Source organism: Protopterus annectens, chromosome 6.part0 (assembly GCF_019279795.1).
Source record: "Protopterus annectens isolate FY-2018-M chromosome 6.part0, PAN1.0, whole genome shotgun sequence".
Lineage (NCBI taxonomy): Eukaryota > Metazoa > Chordata > Ceratodontiformes > Protopteridae > Protopterus > Protopterus annectens.
Window position 1 is genome coordinate 833,647,839 of NC_056737.1, and position 13,376 is coordinate 833,661,214.

The 13,376-nt window shown below is 43.9% G+C and overlaps 1 protein-coding gene across 6 annotated transcripts in view; it reads right to left on the reverse strand.

The window, feature by feature from the left end:
• The window catches only part of KLC1 (kinesin light chain 1), a 1,225,216-nt gene that overhangs the window by 701,322 nt on the left and 510,518 nt on the right, over positions 1–13,376 (reverse strand). For all 6 annotated transcript variants that reach the window (XM_044074509.1, XM_044074508.1, XM_044074510.1 and 3 more), the window contains one exon: positions 6,231–6,330. In XM_044074509.1, coding sequence (XP_043930444.1) covers positions 6,231–6,330 — 100 coding nt within the window. The remainder of the gene's footprint in view (positions 1–6,230; positions 6,331–13,376) is intronic.

Sequence of the window (13,376 nt, forward strand, 5' to 3'; positions counted from 1 at the left end):
AAGTAATGGCGAGCAAAATCAAACCGATGTTTAATAGTGCGTTTGTTAAAATCTAGCACAAAACCGACAACTAGTGACGTAGTGATCTGGGCCTAGGCATGGAATACAGTAAGAATGAAAATCCTTATGAGGTATTTGCTTCCCAAAAGAAATACAATTATTAACTTTTTCTGACATCGGTCTGAGGCAAGAAAAAATTTCTCCAACGGGGTACTTAGCTTTATTGAAGACTTCGGTTCTGAAATCAAATTTGAAATCTCAGGAGTCGGCCGACTGGCACTTGCGAACTGCTTTTGATTTGGGCACCGCGCAGCAAGAAAGACTGAAGAAAATGGCATCAGCTGCTTCTTATATACCCCTGACGCACTGACGTCAGGGAAGAGGCAACAGCAACCAACGCTGAACCAAGACGTTGGAACTCAGGCCGACTGCGGGCCCGCCTGACGGCAGGATAATCCAAGTGTAATGACTGCAGCAGTGAAACACGATGAACATCTGCAAAATCAAGTAAAAAAACAAATAGCCACTGACCGCAAATCCTACTACCTTAAACTTCAAAATAATCATAAAACCAACCCCAGAAAATTTTGGAATAGTATTTCATCAATATTATCCCCAGGCAAAAAAAGAGAACCCTTGCCCTGACCCAGGCACACCAGACTTCCACCTAGCTACCCAATTTAACTCCTTTTTCATTGACTCCATAGGCAAACTCACCACTTCTTTCCCTAACAACATCCCCCCCAACTTAACTAATAACAAAAACTTAACATCCATGAACCCTAAGTCCTCCCCTTTTACTCTCAAATCCATTCCTACCCACACTATAAAAAAGCTCCTACGAAAGTTAAAACCTTGCTCTAATGCCCCAGATGACATTCCATCCAAATTTCTCCAACTAGCTGCTAATGGCACAGCCCTTCCAATCAGCATCCTAATCAATCGCTCCATTCAGAAGTCCTATGTACCATGCACCTCTGGAAAAAAGCCTTCATCATCCCCCTCCATAAAGGAGGTACAAACTGTTCAATCTCCAACTTTCGCCCTATTGCTATCCTATCCCTATCTCTAAGATACTCAAAAAATGTATTCACCTCCAAATATTACCCTACCTATTGGACAACCAACTCCTAACTCCTACCCAGCACGGGTTTATACCAGGAAATAGCACCACCACTGCCCTTATTTCCTTCCTCGAAAACACTAACTCTGCTTGTGACTCTGGGAACAATGTTTCTACGCTCCTTCTCGATTTATCTAAAGCTTTCGACACTGTCTCTCATGTGCTTCTACTTTCTAAACTCTCCCATCTTAATCTCCGCTTCGTCTGTCAAATGGTTCTCCAGCTATCTCTCAGCCAGGGAACAAGTTGTAAAATGGAACTACTGCACTTCCTCTTTCCTTCACACCCCAACAGGTGTACCCCAAGGCTCTATTTTGGGTCCTTTACTATTTAACATTTTCATCAATGATTTCCACCAAAAGATCCCCAATGCTAAACTGGTGCAATACGCAGATGACTCCACTGTCATCTGCGCAGCCAAAACTCTTTCTTTACTAATAAACCTTACGCAAGAAGCCTTCTCCTCCACTGAGTCCTGGATGCTTGACAATCACCTAGTCCTAAATGCCTCCAAATCTAAAATAATGATCTTTACCCCTTCTAGACATACTGCTGCTGACAAAGCATACTTCTCTATACTTAGCCTAATCAAAACAACTATTGAAATAGTTCCCCATATAAAACTTCTGGGCATTCTTATCGATGACCAGCTAAAATCTGATATCCACCTACAAACCAATATTAAAAAGACTCATCAAAAACTTGGTATGCTTTATCAACACAGGCGCTACCTTTCTCTGTCTTCTAGACCACTCCTATCTACCACCTACCTTCTACCCTCTCTCTTATATGGAGTTCCACTACTCTCTAACCTCCAATCATCCCTAAAATAAAAACTTTCCTCATGTTATAATAAAATTTCAAAGTTTGCCACAGGATCCAAATCCTCTACTCACCATTGCAACTCCCTACATGCTCTAAACTGGTTGGAACTCCCAAGCTACCAAAATTTCATTCAACTAACTACAGCACACAAGCTAATTTTCAAACCTTCTAATTGTCCATCACTTTCCTCTTCCCTAAAACTTCACCAGTCACATAGAACACTTAGATCCACAAATCAGAACCTCTTAGAACTTTACAAGCCTTTACATGCACCAGGGCAACTTCGACTAAGTTATCCCTTGCCAGATTATGGGACACTCTTCCCCCTTACATTAGAACTACCCCTAACCTACCATCCTTTAAAACTCTACTCCACTTTCACCTCTACTCCCTCTGGGAGTGCTCCTGTACCCATCCTACCTGATTCCTGATACCTATCCCTATTCTATTCTACTCTAATCTCTGCCACTTCTTCAATTCATCTCTCTAAAATTCCTTTGCCTAAATATATGTAGTGTATTAAATGAACATAAATTTATTGTTTTTGCTAATATCTTATAAGTGATTGACTCCGCTCATATATTTCAAGATATGTAAAATCTTACCTTGCTGTATATTGACTGTTAAACTGCTGTTCTCACATGCTGTACTAATACATTATATATTGTCTTTCTGTCTGCAGCTTTTCTCCTCGGGCCTCCACTGAAAACAGGCTACCTTGGCCCAATGGACTTTCCCAGTTAAACTGAAATAAATAAAATAAATCTGTATCCCTGGGATACAATGTTTAAGACCCATCAGTCCTGGGTAATATACTCCCAGTTTTTTTGCATGCAGGGTGAGTTTTCCTCCTAGGGGTGCAAGTACTTGGGCATGGCTGGGAAGGATTAAGGACAAGCCATTGCGAACCTTTTCCATATGGGAGTGGCTTACCACTCCCAGTTTTTGAGGAGGAAGCACTCCATTGTTAAGATCTGTGCATACACTGAGACTGTAGACTTTGTGGTCTCTTGCCCCTAGGTTTGGGCTGAGAAGGTCTGGAAGGGACTGGAAAGGACCAGTTTTTTGAAGGCCAGTGCCTACTGTATCTAGGTGGCTGTACCTGTAAGAAATCTAAACAGTTTGCATGGATTTAGCTTTTTCCGCCATATTTTTAAGAACGTCTTCTGCTTTAGAGCCAAACAAACATTCTTGGTTTGATGGAGTATCAAGTAATTTTGCCTTGACATGGTAAGGCAAGATTTGTTCCTTCAGCCAAGCATGCCTTCTCAGAACAAACCCAGTGACAGCAGCCCTGCAAGATGCTTCTAAGGCATCAAAACCACACTGCAAAGTATGTTTACCAACTTGACTTGCAGAATGCATTTAGTCTTGTAAGTCCTTATTTTCTGCACAATCAGGAATCAACAACATTTTTTGTTTAATTAGATCAATAATACGCTGCTGGTATTTCAACATGTGAAACTGGTAATTTAAAGCCCTGATGGCAAGAGTTGCAGAGGTATAAATCTTCTTACCCCATCTGTCTAGAGCCCTAGAATTCCTGTCCGAAGGGGTAGGGTTTTTGGCTGTAGAAGCCATAACACCTTTAGGTCCCTGGGAAATGGTCTCTGGATCTGCAGTGGGATTTTTTTAAGAGAAATTTGTGAGAGTCAGGTACTCTAGTATCTAGCAGGCTTTCTAGAAGCAGGTGGTAAAGTATGAGGGGTAAGGCTGGATCCATGAAGACATCATCTACAATATCCAGGACAGGGGGAATAGCTAGATGCCTATGCTGAGGCAAGTCTAAAAATTCCCTGAGTCTCTTTTTGGACTGCGGGTAGTCCTGGCATTCCCAGCAGAAATGCTCTCTTAGGGTATGCAAAGTTTCACCAAAAGAAAGGTCCTCTGGGGGTGGGTTGGGGTTGAGGGAACTGAATCCTTTGCATCTGATCACAGGGGTCAGAGTCATCTGACTCATTCTGAAGAATCAGAAGGAAAATCAATTCTTTGTCTTTTAGAGGGGGAAGGCTGGCTTCCCTTAATTAAAGTAATAAGGTCTTCAGCCAGTCTAAGCATTTGTTTCTGTGGCATGGGAGCTTGAGAATGTGCTTTGGTCAAAGGTTTCCTAGGCGTAGTGCGAACTCTGGGCCTGAGAAATTCGGTAGATTTAGTCATTAACAAAGTAGTCTGATACGAACATTGGAAGGTCTGAGTACACCCTCAGAAGCCAGTGCCTGCACAACAGCTCCGGACTCATCCAAGGTAGAGACATCCACAGGTTGCATAGTCGAAGAAGCATCTCACGGCATACCAGACTCCAAATGGGTCTCAGTAGAGGCCTGCGAATCTGTAGAAGCGGGTAACAGGAACTGCAAAACCGCCTCACTGAGTACCGATGGACTGGCGACTAGCTTAACGGAAGCATCATCGGCAGTTTTGAACCTATGCGGTCTGTCTCTGTCTTTATCTTTGCATTTTTTCGGAAGATCGGTAGTCGGATGGCTTACCAAAGCCATGTCTGAATAAGGAGAATGAGAGCAAAAGAATTTAGAGAAAAAAATAGCCTGACAACAAATAATTCAGGCGTTGAACAAGGCACAAAACCGACAGCAAGGGAAGTCATGGTCTGGGCCTAAACAGGTGATGCAGTAAGAATGAAAATCTCTGTGAGGTATTTGCTTTCCACAGGCAAGACAATTGTTAATGCTTTCTGACATCGGTTAGAGCAAGAAAAAAGGATCCCCAATGGGGTACTTACCTTTAGAAGACTTAAGGTTTGAAACTCGAAAAATGAAAATTTCAGGTAACTGCCGACCGACACTTGCGAACTGCTTCTGCTTTGGGCTCCTGCATGGCAAGAAAAGCTGATGTAATGGCATCGGCTGCATGTTTTATACCCCTGACGTCATGGATGAGGTGACGTCATGGATGAGGGGACAGCATCCGATGCAGAAATCCCAAGACTCTAATATTGGGGCTGACTGAGGGCTACCTGCAGGCAGATAACCCAAGTGTGATGACTGCAACAGTGAAACACGAAGAACATCAAATGTGGCAAACTAAATGCAGTTGAACACCTAAGCTCAAGCAGCAAATTGAAGTAGGAAGAGGCACAATATATTTTCTAAGTAGAAAGTGAGAAGACAGAAGATAGTTCAAGGTTAAGAAGCTAAAGGGGTGGGCCTTCACAACTGATCACACTGTACTATGTAGAATGAGGTCATGCAATAGGTGGGCCTTCACAATGGATCTCACGGTACTCAGTAGAATGAAATGATACTATGGAACTGGGAGGATGTCCAATATCAAACTTATAGTAGACGCGGGCAACTCAAAAGCCACCAAACTTTAAGACCACTACAACAGCTGGGTGGGTGGGGATACAAGATCAGAACAGAGGTAAGGATTTAATTCACTAACAGTTGCACAGTTTAAACAGATATGCAGCAAATATGGTTTTACTTAATCAGAAGTACAGAAAACAGTTGAAAATAAGCACTTATCTTTTGTAGTCTCACAGCAGGTTTTTGGAAAACTGCACAGCATGGGGAGAAGGCTAACTCACTGCAGCTTTGAGCGAACAAGCACAGACTGGTTTAAACACTGGCTATTTAAGGCAGAGAAACAGGAACCAGCCAAAATTCAAATTATCCAATAAAAACAACTTAAAGAGAGCTCTGTAGCAGTAACTCTAGCCAGATCAGACCACACAAACTCCTTCCCATGAAGCAACAGCTAGGCCTCTCTAGACAAAGATTAGCTATACTATAAGCTCCAACTCCTACTTTCAAGGACCATCTAGCGCTTGTGATAGCTTTGGTTTCTGACAAACTGAAACACTCTAAACAGGGTAGGGCTTTGTAGGAATCCATCAAACATAGGGATCTTCTTATGAAGACTGGCAGAAGGAGAATCAAACACCGCAAGCCAGTGAAAATGAAACGTTGCTTTCAGTGTGCATGCCCCTAACCCATATGCAGGAATGAAAACCAGGTTCAGCAGAGGAATGCTCCCATGAACTTGAGTTTTAAGAAGTCTGAACAGACATGTGAGAGTTCTCTGGAAGAATATTTACAAGTGTAGAGAAGGTTTTTCGAAGCAAGGTCCAGTCTGAGTTTATTCTATCAGCTCAAATTCTATCCATGAAATTGTAGCACAGACTCCTTACTCCACTCATACCCAAGTGTAAATGCTCTCTGCAGATGGCTCCTCAAAGTATGATCATTATTAAATGTACACCTAGTTGAATACGATTGTATAAAACAAAATTACAGGATACATTCCATTCAAATTTTCTTACCATCTACACAGCCAAACTCCCTCTCATGTGCTCGAGTAAGAATTTCCTTGTATAATGTTTCTGCTTGCTTGAATTTGGCTTGTTTCAGGTAGCATGAAGCCTAAAACAGAAAAAGGTAATTAGAAAAATGTTGACATACTCCCAATTTAACTAAAATGTGCATATACACCTAGCTAAGGTGATGCCCATCAGCTGTACTAGTAACTGAGACTTCAGAACATTTCAAATAAAGTACTGGCTAGGAAAAAAAAAGCCAGAGTATTTAGCAAACTCTCGAGAGTAATTACACTTGTGTAAAAATGACCTCTTCTAAAGACCAAAGGTTAATCTCTCATCTAGTGAATAACAGAGACATCACAATGTATTTTGGCCATAATGTGATTAAGTACATGAAGATATAATACTACTTGCTTTTTAAGAGGGAAAAACTTGGGGGGGGTGGCTGCGGGGAAAAACTTGGGGGGGGTGGCTGCGAGAACATAACTGGTGCAGTTTTTTGAAACTCACCTGCCTTTTTTAGTGCCCTGTCAAACCAAACTTAACAGCGCAAGGGTCGGCATTTTTCTTACTCATGTGATAAACAGCAGCACAGTGGAGAACTACCACCATTCTCCAAATGTGAAGAAGCAACTGGGTGCATGAATCAACTTTTATTAAGGTTTCAAATCAGTGAAAATGTAAGAATGCATACAGAAATCTCAAGTGACAGGAGAAAGAATGTAACCCACCACTACCCCTCTGTCTGCTGCACTGATAGAAACAGAAAGCGAACCACACATTCTCCCAAGTGGCAAACCAATCTCTAGGAAGTCCCACTTCTGAAAGACCCTATTTAGGCATGGCCTCTTAATCTGCATCTCCAGAACAAGACTGGATAAGTGGCTCAGAGACAGCTCATTTAGTTCTCACAGCATGTGAAACGAAGAGAGTGACTGTCCACCAACAATGACAAATAAGCATCACCTTCTTGCAGAGGGGGATACAACCTCATGGCTCTAGTTAACTGACCAAAGACGCAGAGGTCCAGAAACAGCTTTTTCTTTAAGGTTATCATGGCCAGGAAGACTGCCATTAGCTACAAATGGTTGATATGAAGCTCCATCTTGAGGGGGATGTCTACAAACCTGCACTGCATGAAGCTTAGTTGGGTTTCTCTGCCTGCAAAAGCAAAGTGCATGTTCATAGGTAGTTACTAGACATGTAGTCTAGCAGATTAGAGCCTAGCTCAAATTCACAACTGCCCCAAAGCACGGTTGAGTAACGTGACTTGCTAAAGGTCACATAAGGGTCAAAAGCAGGGGAAAATATTTGAAGCTTGTACTCTTGGCAGAAGAAGCAACTGATTAACAAGTCCGAGCCTCAGTCCTTGGCATTAACTGCCAAATATCAGACTCTGCAACAAGTTTAGCTGTAATAGGGATGAAAAGATGCACTACAAGACTGGTGGGGATTCACTACTGTTCCAGGCCCTAGCAACAGGGGTACAACATCAAAAGAAGATCAAAGAGTGTGGTGGCTCTGATACCGATGACACATCGAAGACCACTGTAACACCTACATCTCCAGGAAATGGCACCACGAAGACTGTAACCATTATTAAGCCCAAAGACACAGTACAGTCTGAGCTTAAATCCTGTACTACATACTTACTCCTATCACAAAAAACATGACCTTCTGTAACCCTACAAAAATATGGAATGGATGACACTGGAAAGTATCCAGCTTTACACCAATAAATGCAATCATCTAAGCAGGAGTCCGAGGACTTCCTCCATTTTATATTCGTCTCTTAAAAATGCAATGGGAGCACCCACAGCATATACTTCCTAATCAGGGTTATCACAAACCAGTAGTCAGGCTAAGGGAACACATATGGAAATATTTCTCTTGCATTGCTTTGGCCATGATGACCAACATTGACAATAATGGCTGCAGGAGAAACCCAGATGACAGCATTCTTTTTACAGGAAGAGACATCTACCCAAAATAAATGGGAGGAATCTGCCAGCTTGAGACCTCTGACAGGACCATCCAAACAACATGCAACACCAGCAACATGAGTTCAAGCAGGGTATCCACCCAAAACTGGATGTAATGAATGTGCTAGCTGAAATTACTCAGATCCAGAATGGTATGGAAATCATCTGTCCTCTGTGCAGGAAGAACAAGGAGTAAAACAGTGCCCCTATTCTGAAAACAGGCTAAAGGAGCTTTTACTGTTCCTCTGGTCAGGAGAATCTAGGCCTTCCCCAGAGTTCAGACAAGATGGACTGATCCATCCAAGAGAGGTCCCCCAGAAGGACTGGGGAGATCCAAGAAGCAGACAAACGTGACCACTGAGAGAACCCACTAGTACTCTACGATGGTTCTTCAAACTGGAGTAAATTCTGACAACCATCTCCACTCCCTGCCTCACTACCATGGGTAGACCTAGATTATGGCATAGCAGCTGGTAGTATTATCCTCTTAGGTAATGTAACCCGCACCTGACAGGGGCAAGACTGTGTGACACTTAGATTTCCTCAAGAAGTGATAAGGCTTCTTCACTTTTGTCACTAAGGCTTAGAAAAAGGAAACAAGTGATAGAAAACAGTTATGACAGCCTTCTACAAAGAAAGTGTTTCCTCTTCCTGAGGAGGTAGGTTCTAAATGGGCTGGCTACTACCTCCTCCAATAAATGAGTATTCATATTTGTTCCATAATACCCCATATCCAGAAATGTCAATCTCAACCATGCCATCTTACAAAGGCAGACATCTTAGCCTGAGACCACAGCCAGTATATCAACACACTGTACCCTGCTATAGATAGTTTATCCTCAAAGAGCTTCTTCAAAGTCTAAGATTATTTTGAGAGATACACAGGCTTATCCAGTACCATTCTAAGCAGTTAAGACTGGAAATGAGAGAGGAGAGATGAAAAGCTGAGGGCCCTAAACTCCAGTGCGACACATGAGAAATTTATGTTGCTACACTTCTTCATAACCTTAGAATCCTTACCAGTTGCAAAGGCAGCAAAATGCTGTGACTTCTAGGACCTATGCTGAAATGAAGAGATCATTCAGCATCCAGCATAATGATACTTGGTTAAAAACTCTACTCTCCAAGGTGGGGACTTGTAAAGGGCATCTACACTTCTGTGAGCAGAAGGGGCACAGCCAGGCTGTCTGTAGGCTGCTCTAACAGCATATTAAATAAGCATCTTCAGTGGGTGGAGTGACCCAGAGCTCCTCTGTCCCCCCCCCCCCCAAGAAACTTTACCAGGTGTTTCTGGAGGGGAACGGAAGTTTGAGGCAAGTTTAAGCTACTTTTCAAAAAGCCTGCAGGATCTCCAAAGGACTGGAGGGCATGAGAAGACAAAGATGATAAAAAGGTGAACTCATCATCCTTATCTATCCCACAAACAACAGACTCAATACCATCGGACTCATCAAGGGAGTAAAAACGAGGTGCACTAATGCTCAGCGTGCCACCGACTGGCAGTAGTGTCAAGGAACTGTGAACCAGCGCCCCAATTATGCACCAATCATGGGTAGTACCTGGAGGAAAGGAGTATGGAACAAGGTTGGCATACACATCGGACCAAACTCCATAATGGTGTGAGTCCATACCTATGACTTAGGCTCCCTCAAGAAATCAAACATGCTTGACAGCTAGCCCATTATGCACAAGGTCCATTAAGGAATGATCTATAAGGCCTTCCACATCTGGGACGTGCTAACCAACTGGGATTGCAGGGGCAGTTCCAAGACTAAAGTCCCTGACCCAAAGTACCTCTGGCTGTGTGAAACTGCTACTCAAATAGCTGCTTTCTGGAATCAGGCTCACTGGCCTCAGATGCCAAACTACTTAACTAAGAGCTAAGCAGTATAATAACCTATGGATAACTTCCCACATAAGAGCTGGGAGTTGCAGCTTCTCTGTTCTCTCATCTTCTGTTCAGTAAGGAAGGATGCAGTTACAATCCTCTCTACCACATGATAATCTCAGCATCTGAATGGGCTAGAAGGTCAGCTGAGCACTAGATTTAATTCTAGGATTAGCACACCTCAACATACACCACAACCTAGACGGTGTCCTATAATGACAAAACAGAAAGAAAATGTCAGTAATGGTAAAATTGGAGGAAGCAAAGGGCTACTGGCAAGGAAGGAGAATTGCATGGTCATGTATTTACATTCCACCAAAAGCTACTATTATGGAGCTTAAGAGAGAAATCATCAACTTTCAGTAGTACATTTTTTTTAATGGATAGGGACTGGACCTTGATTTGCAATACTGACTCTATACTGGGGGGCCTACAAGTTAGACTTATGAAGAAATTTATGAAAATAATTGGTATGGAAGACATGAGTTTAGTAGCAGGAAATTGAGCAGAATCTACATATTCCCCAAGGTACAATAACTGGGCTAGACTGGATAGAAAAGTACAGTTGTGTACACTTACCATAAATGCAGGTGTTACGAGTGTATTCACTGTTGCAGTCATCACATTTGGGTTATCCCTGCTGGGGTAGACCTCGGCCGGCCTGAATACCGGAGACATAGCATTTCTGTGTCGGTTGCCGTTGCTTGAAGACTGAAGTCTGGTTGTCAGGGTATAAAGGAAGGCAGATGATGCCATTACATTAGTTTTTCTTGCCCTAACCAGTCAGGAACCCCCAAAGTAGGAGGCCAAGCTCTGGTGGCAGGACCCCAACAGTGGAAAAAAAGGAAATACCAATATGTCCCTTCTAAGGAAAGGAGAACAGGGAAGAAAAGCAACAAAAAGGAAAAAGGGGGAAGGAGGGAGGGAAACCAGGACTGCAACAGTGAAGACACTAACATCTACATTTAAGTGTACACAACTGTACTATGTTCTTTGTGTTTCACTGTTGCAGTCATCACATTTGGGTAGATTCCCAAAGCTGAGGAAATAGGTGGAGGCAGTCAATGAAGCTAGGGGCTGGCTAGCATGCCCTGCAAGACTGCAGAGGCAAAACCTGCTCTGGATTTAGAAAAGAGAGGCAGGTAGTAATGTTTAGTAAAGGTGTGAATAGATGTCCAGGTGGCACCCTCTAGGATGTCCCTGGGGGGACCCCTCTGAGGAATGCTGCAGAGGTGGAGGCTGCTCTGGTGGAGTGGGTCCTAACCACCTTGGGGGAAGGTTGCCATGCTGCTTGTAGCAGAAATGGATGCAGTGTGCTATCCATTTGGAAATGGTTTGCTTGGAGATGGCTTTGCCCTCTGCCCCTTTAGCAAAGCCAACTAGCAGTTGATCAGATTTTCTAAAGGGTTTAGTCCTATCCAGATAGTATCTGAGCTGTTTGTGCACATCTAGAGAGTGCATAATCCTTTCCCCCTTGTTTTGAGGGTTAGGAAAGAAGGTGGGTAAAGTGGATGGATTGGTTGAGAGCCACACTGGATACCACCTTGGGTATGAAGGATGGATTAGTTTTGAGGGATACCCTATATGCATGGAAGATTATGAAGGGCGCAACTGCCGTAACTGCTTGCAGCTCAGAGACTCTTCTGGCTGAAGTGATGGCCAGGAGGAAGGCGGTCTTCCAGGAGATAAATTATAGCTCTGCAAAATAAGCTGGTTTGAATGGAGGGAGGGTGAGTTTTTCCAAGACAAAGTTAAGGTCCCAAGCCAGTGCCGGTGCCCTTCTGGGGGCCTCAAGTTGTTAGCCCCTCTGAGGAACTGCTTGATCAGAGGGTGTGAAAAGAGAGGCTGCTCAGTGGGAAAATTAGTGGAAATAGCAGAGGCATGAATTTTTATAGAGGAGAGAGAGTCCACTGTGTAGTAGGTCAGCTAAGTAGTCCAGGATGAGAGGGATAGAGGGCTGTGCCGTATTGGCTCCCTTAGCCTAGATCCAGGCGCATAACCTTTTCCATTTGTCTGCATAAGACTTTCTGGTGCTAGGGCGTCTGGCCTCTTGGATAACATCCAGAACCTGTTTACTGAGGAGGGCAGATTAGTCAGGTTATAAGCCAAACTGAGTGTCTGCAATTGGGGGTGCATGAATTCCCCTGCCCTCTGGGTTAGGAGGTTGGGAACCCGAGGAAAATTCCATGGGGGCAGTGAGGAGAGGCTGCTCAGCAAGGGGTACCAGTGCTGTCTGGAGCCATGAGAATGGTCCTTGGTTTTTCCTCTCTTATTGTGATCAGTGCCTTGGGAATGAGAGGTAGGGGGGGAAAGGCATAGGCAGAGAGGTTTACAGAGGGGAAGGACACGGCATCTACTTTGCATGCCTTGCAATGATGTTCCCTGGTGCAGAATTTGTTAAGCTGATGGCTGGTATGGGAGGTAAAGAGGTCAACCTCCGGGGTTCCCTATTTCTGAGTTATTAGTAAAAAGGTGTTTCTGTAGAGCTGCCACTCATAGGGGTCCAACAGGTTTCTGCTTAATTGGTCTGCCAGGGAGTTGACAGAGCCTGGCAGATATTGTGCTAACAGGTGTAGATGCATGGAGGAGGCTGTGAACCAAAGGGTTATGGCCAGCCCACACAGCAATTAGGAGCGAGTCCCTGCTTGTTGATGTACCACATCACTGTGGTGTTGTCTGTTTTGATCAGGAGAACCCCTGGAGAGGGAAGGGGTTTGAAAGCTGTCAAGGCCTGCTGCACAGCCATCATCTCTTTTAGACTGATGTGCAGGGGGAGTTGCTGGGCGTTCCATTGGTCCTGTATGCACCTGCCGTCCAGGTGTGCACCCCAGGCTTAGTGTGATGCATCTGTGGTGAGGGTCTGGGTGGCGGGATGTGGGGAGAAAGGCAGTCCCTTGTTGTGGGAGCAGGCTGTTGCTCACCAAAGAAATTCCTCCCTCTGGCAAGGAACAATAAGTAAAAGAGTTTCCAGATCTTGAGAGTGTTGACACCAAAGGCTCTTTAGGTACCACTGAAGTTTCCTTATATGCAGTCTGGCATATGGAATAATGAGTATGCAAGATGCCATGAACTCCAGGGCTTGCAGGATTTCCCTTGCAGAAAGCTGGGGCATGGTGGCCAGTTCAGAGAAGTAAGCTGACAGAAAACTGTTGCTCTGGTGTTAGGCATGCCATTTGGGATGCTGCGTCCAGACTTGCTCCCAGGAAGGTTATCCTTTTGGTGGGTACCTGTTTGTATTTCTTTTCGTTGATTGTGTACCCTAAGGAGGTTAGTAGGTCC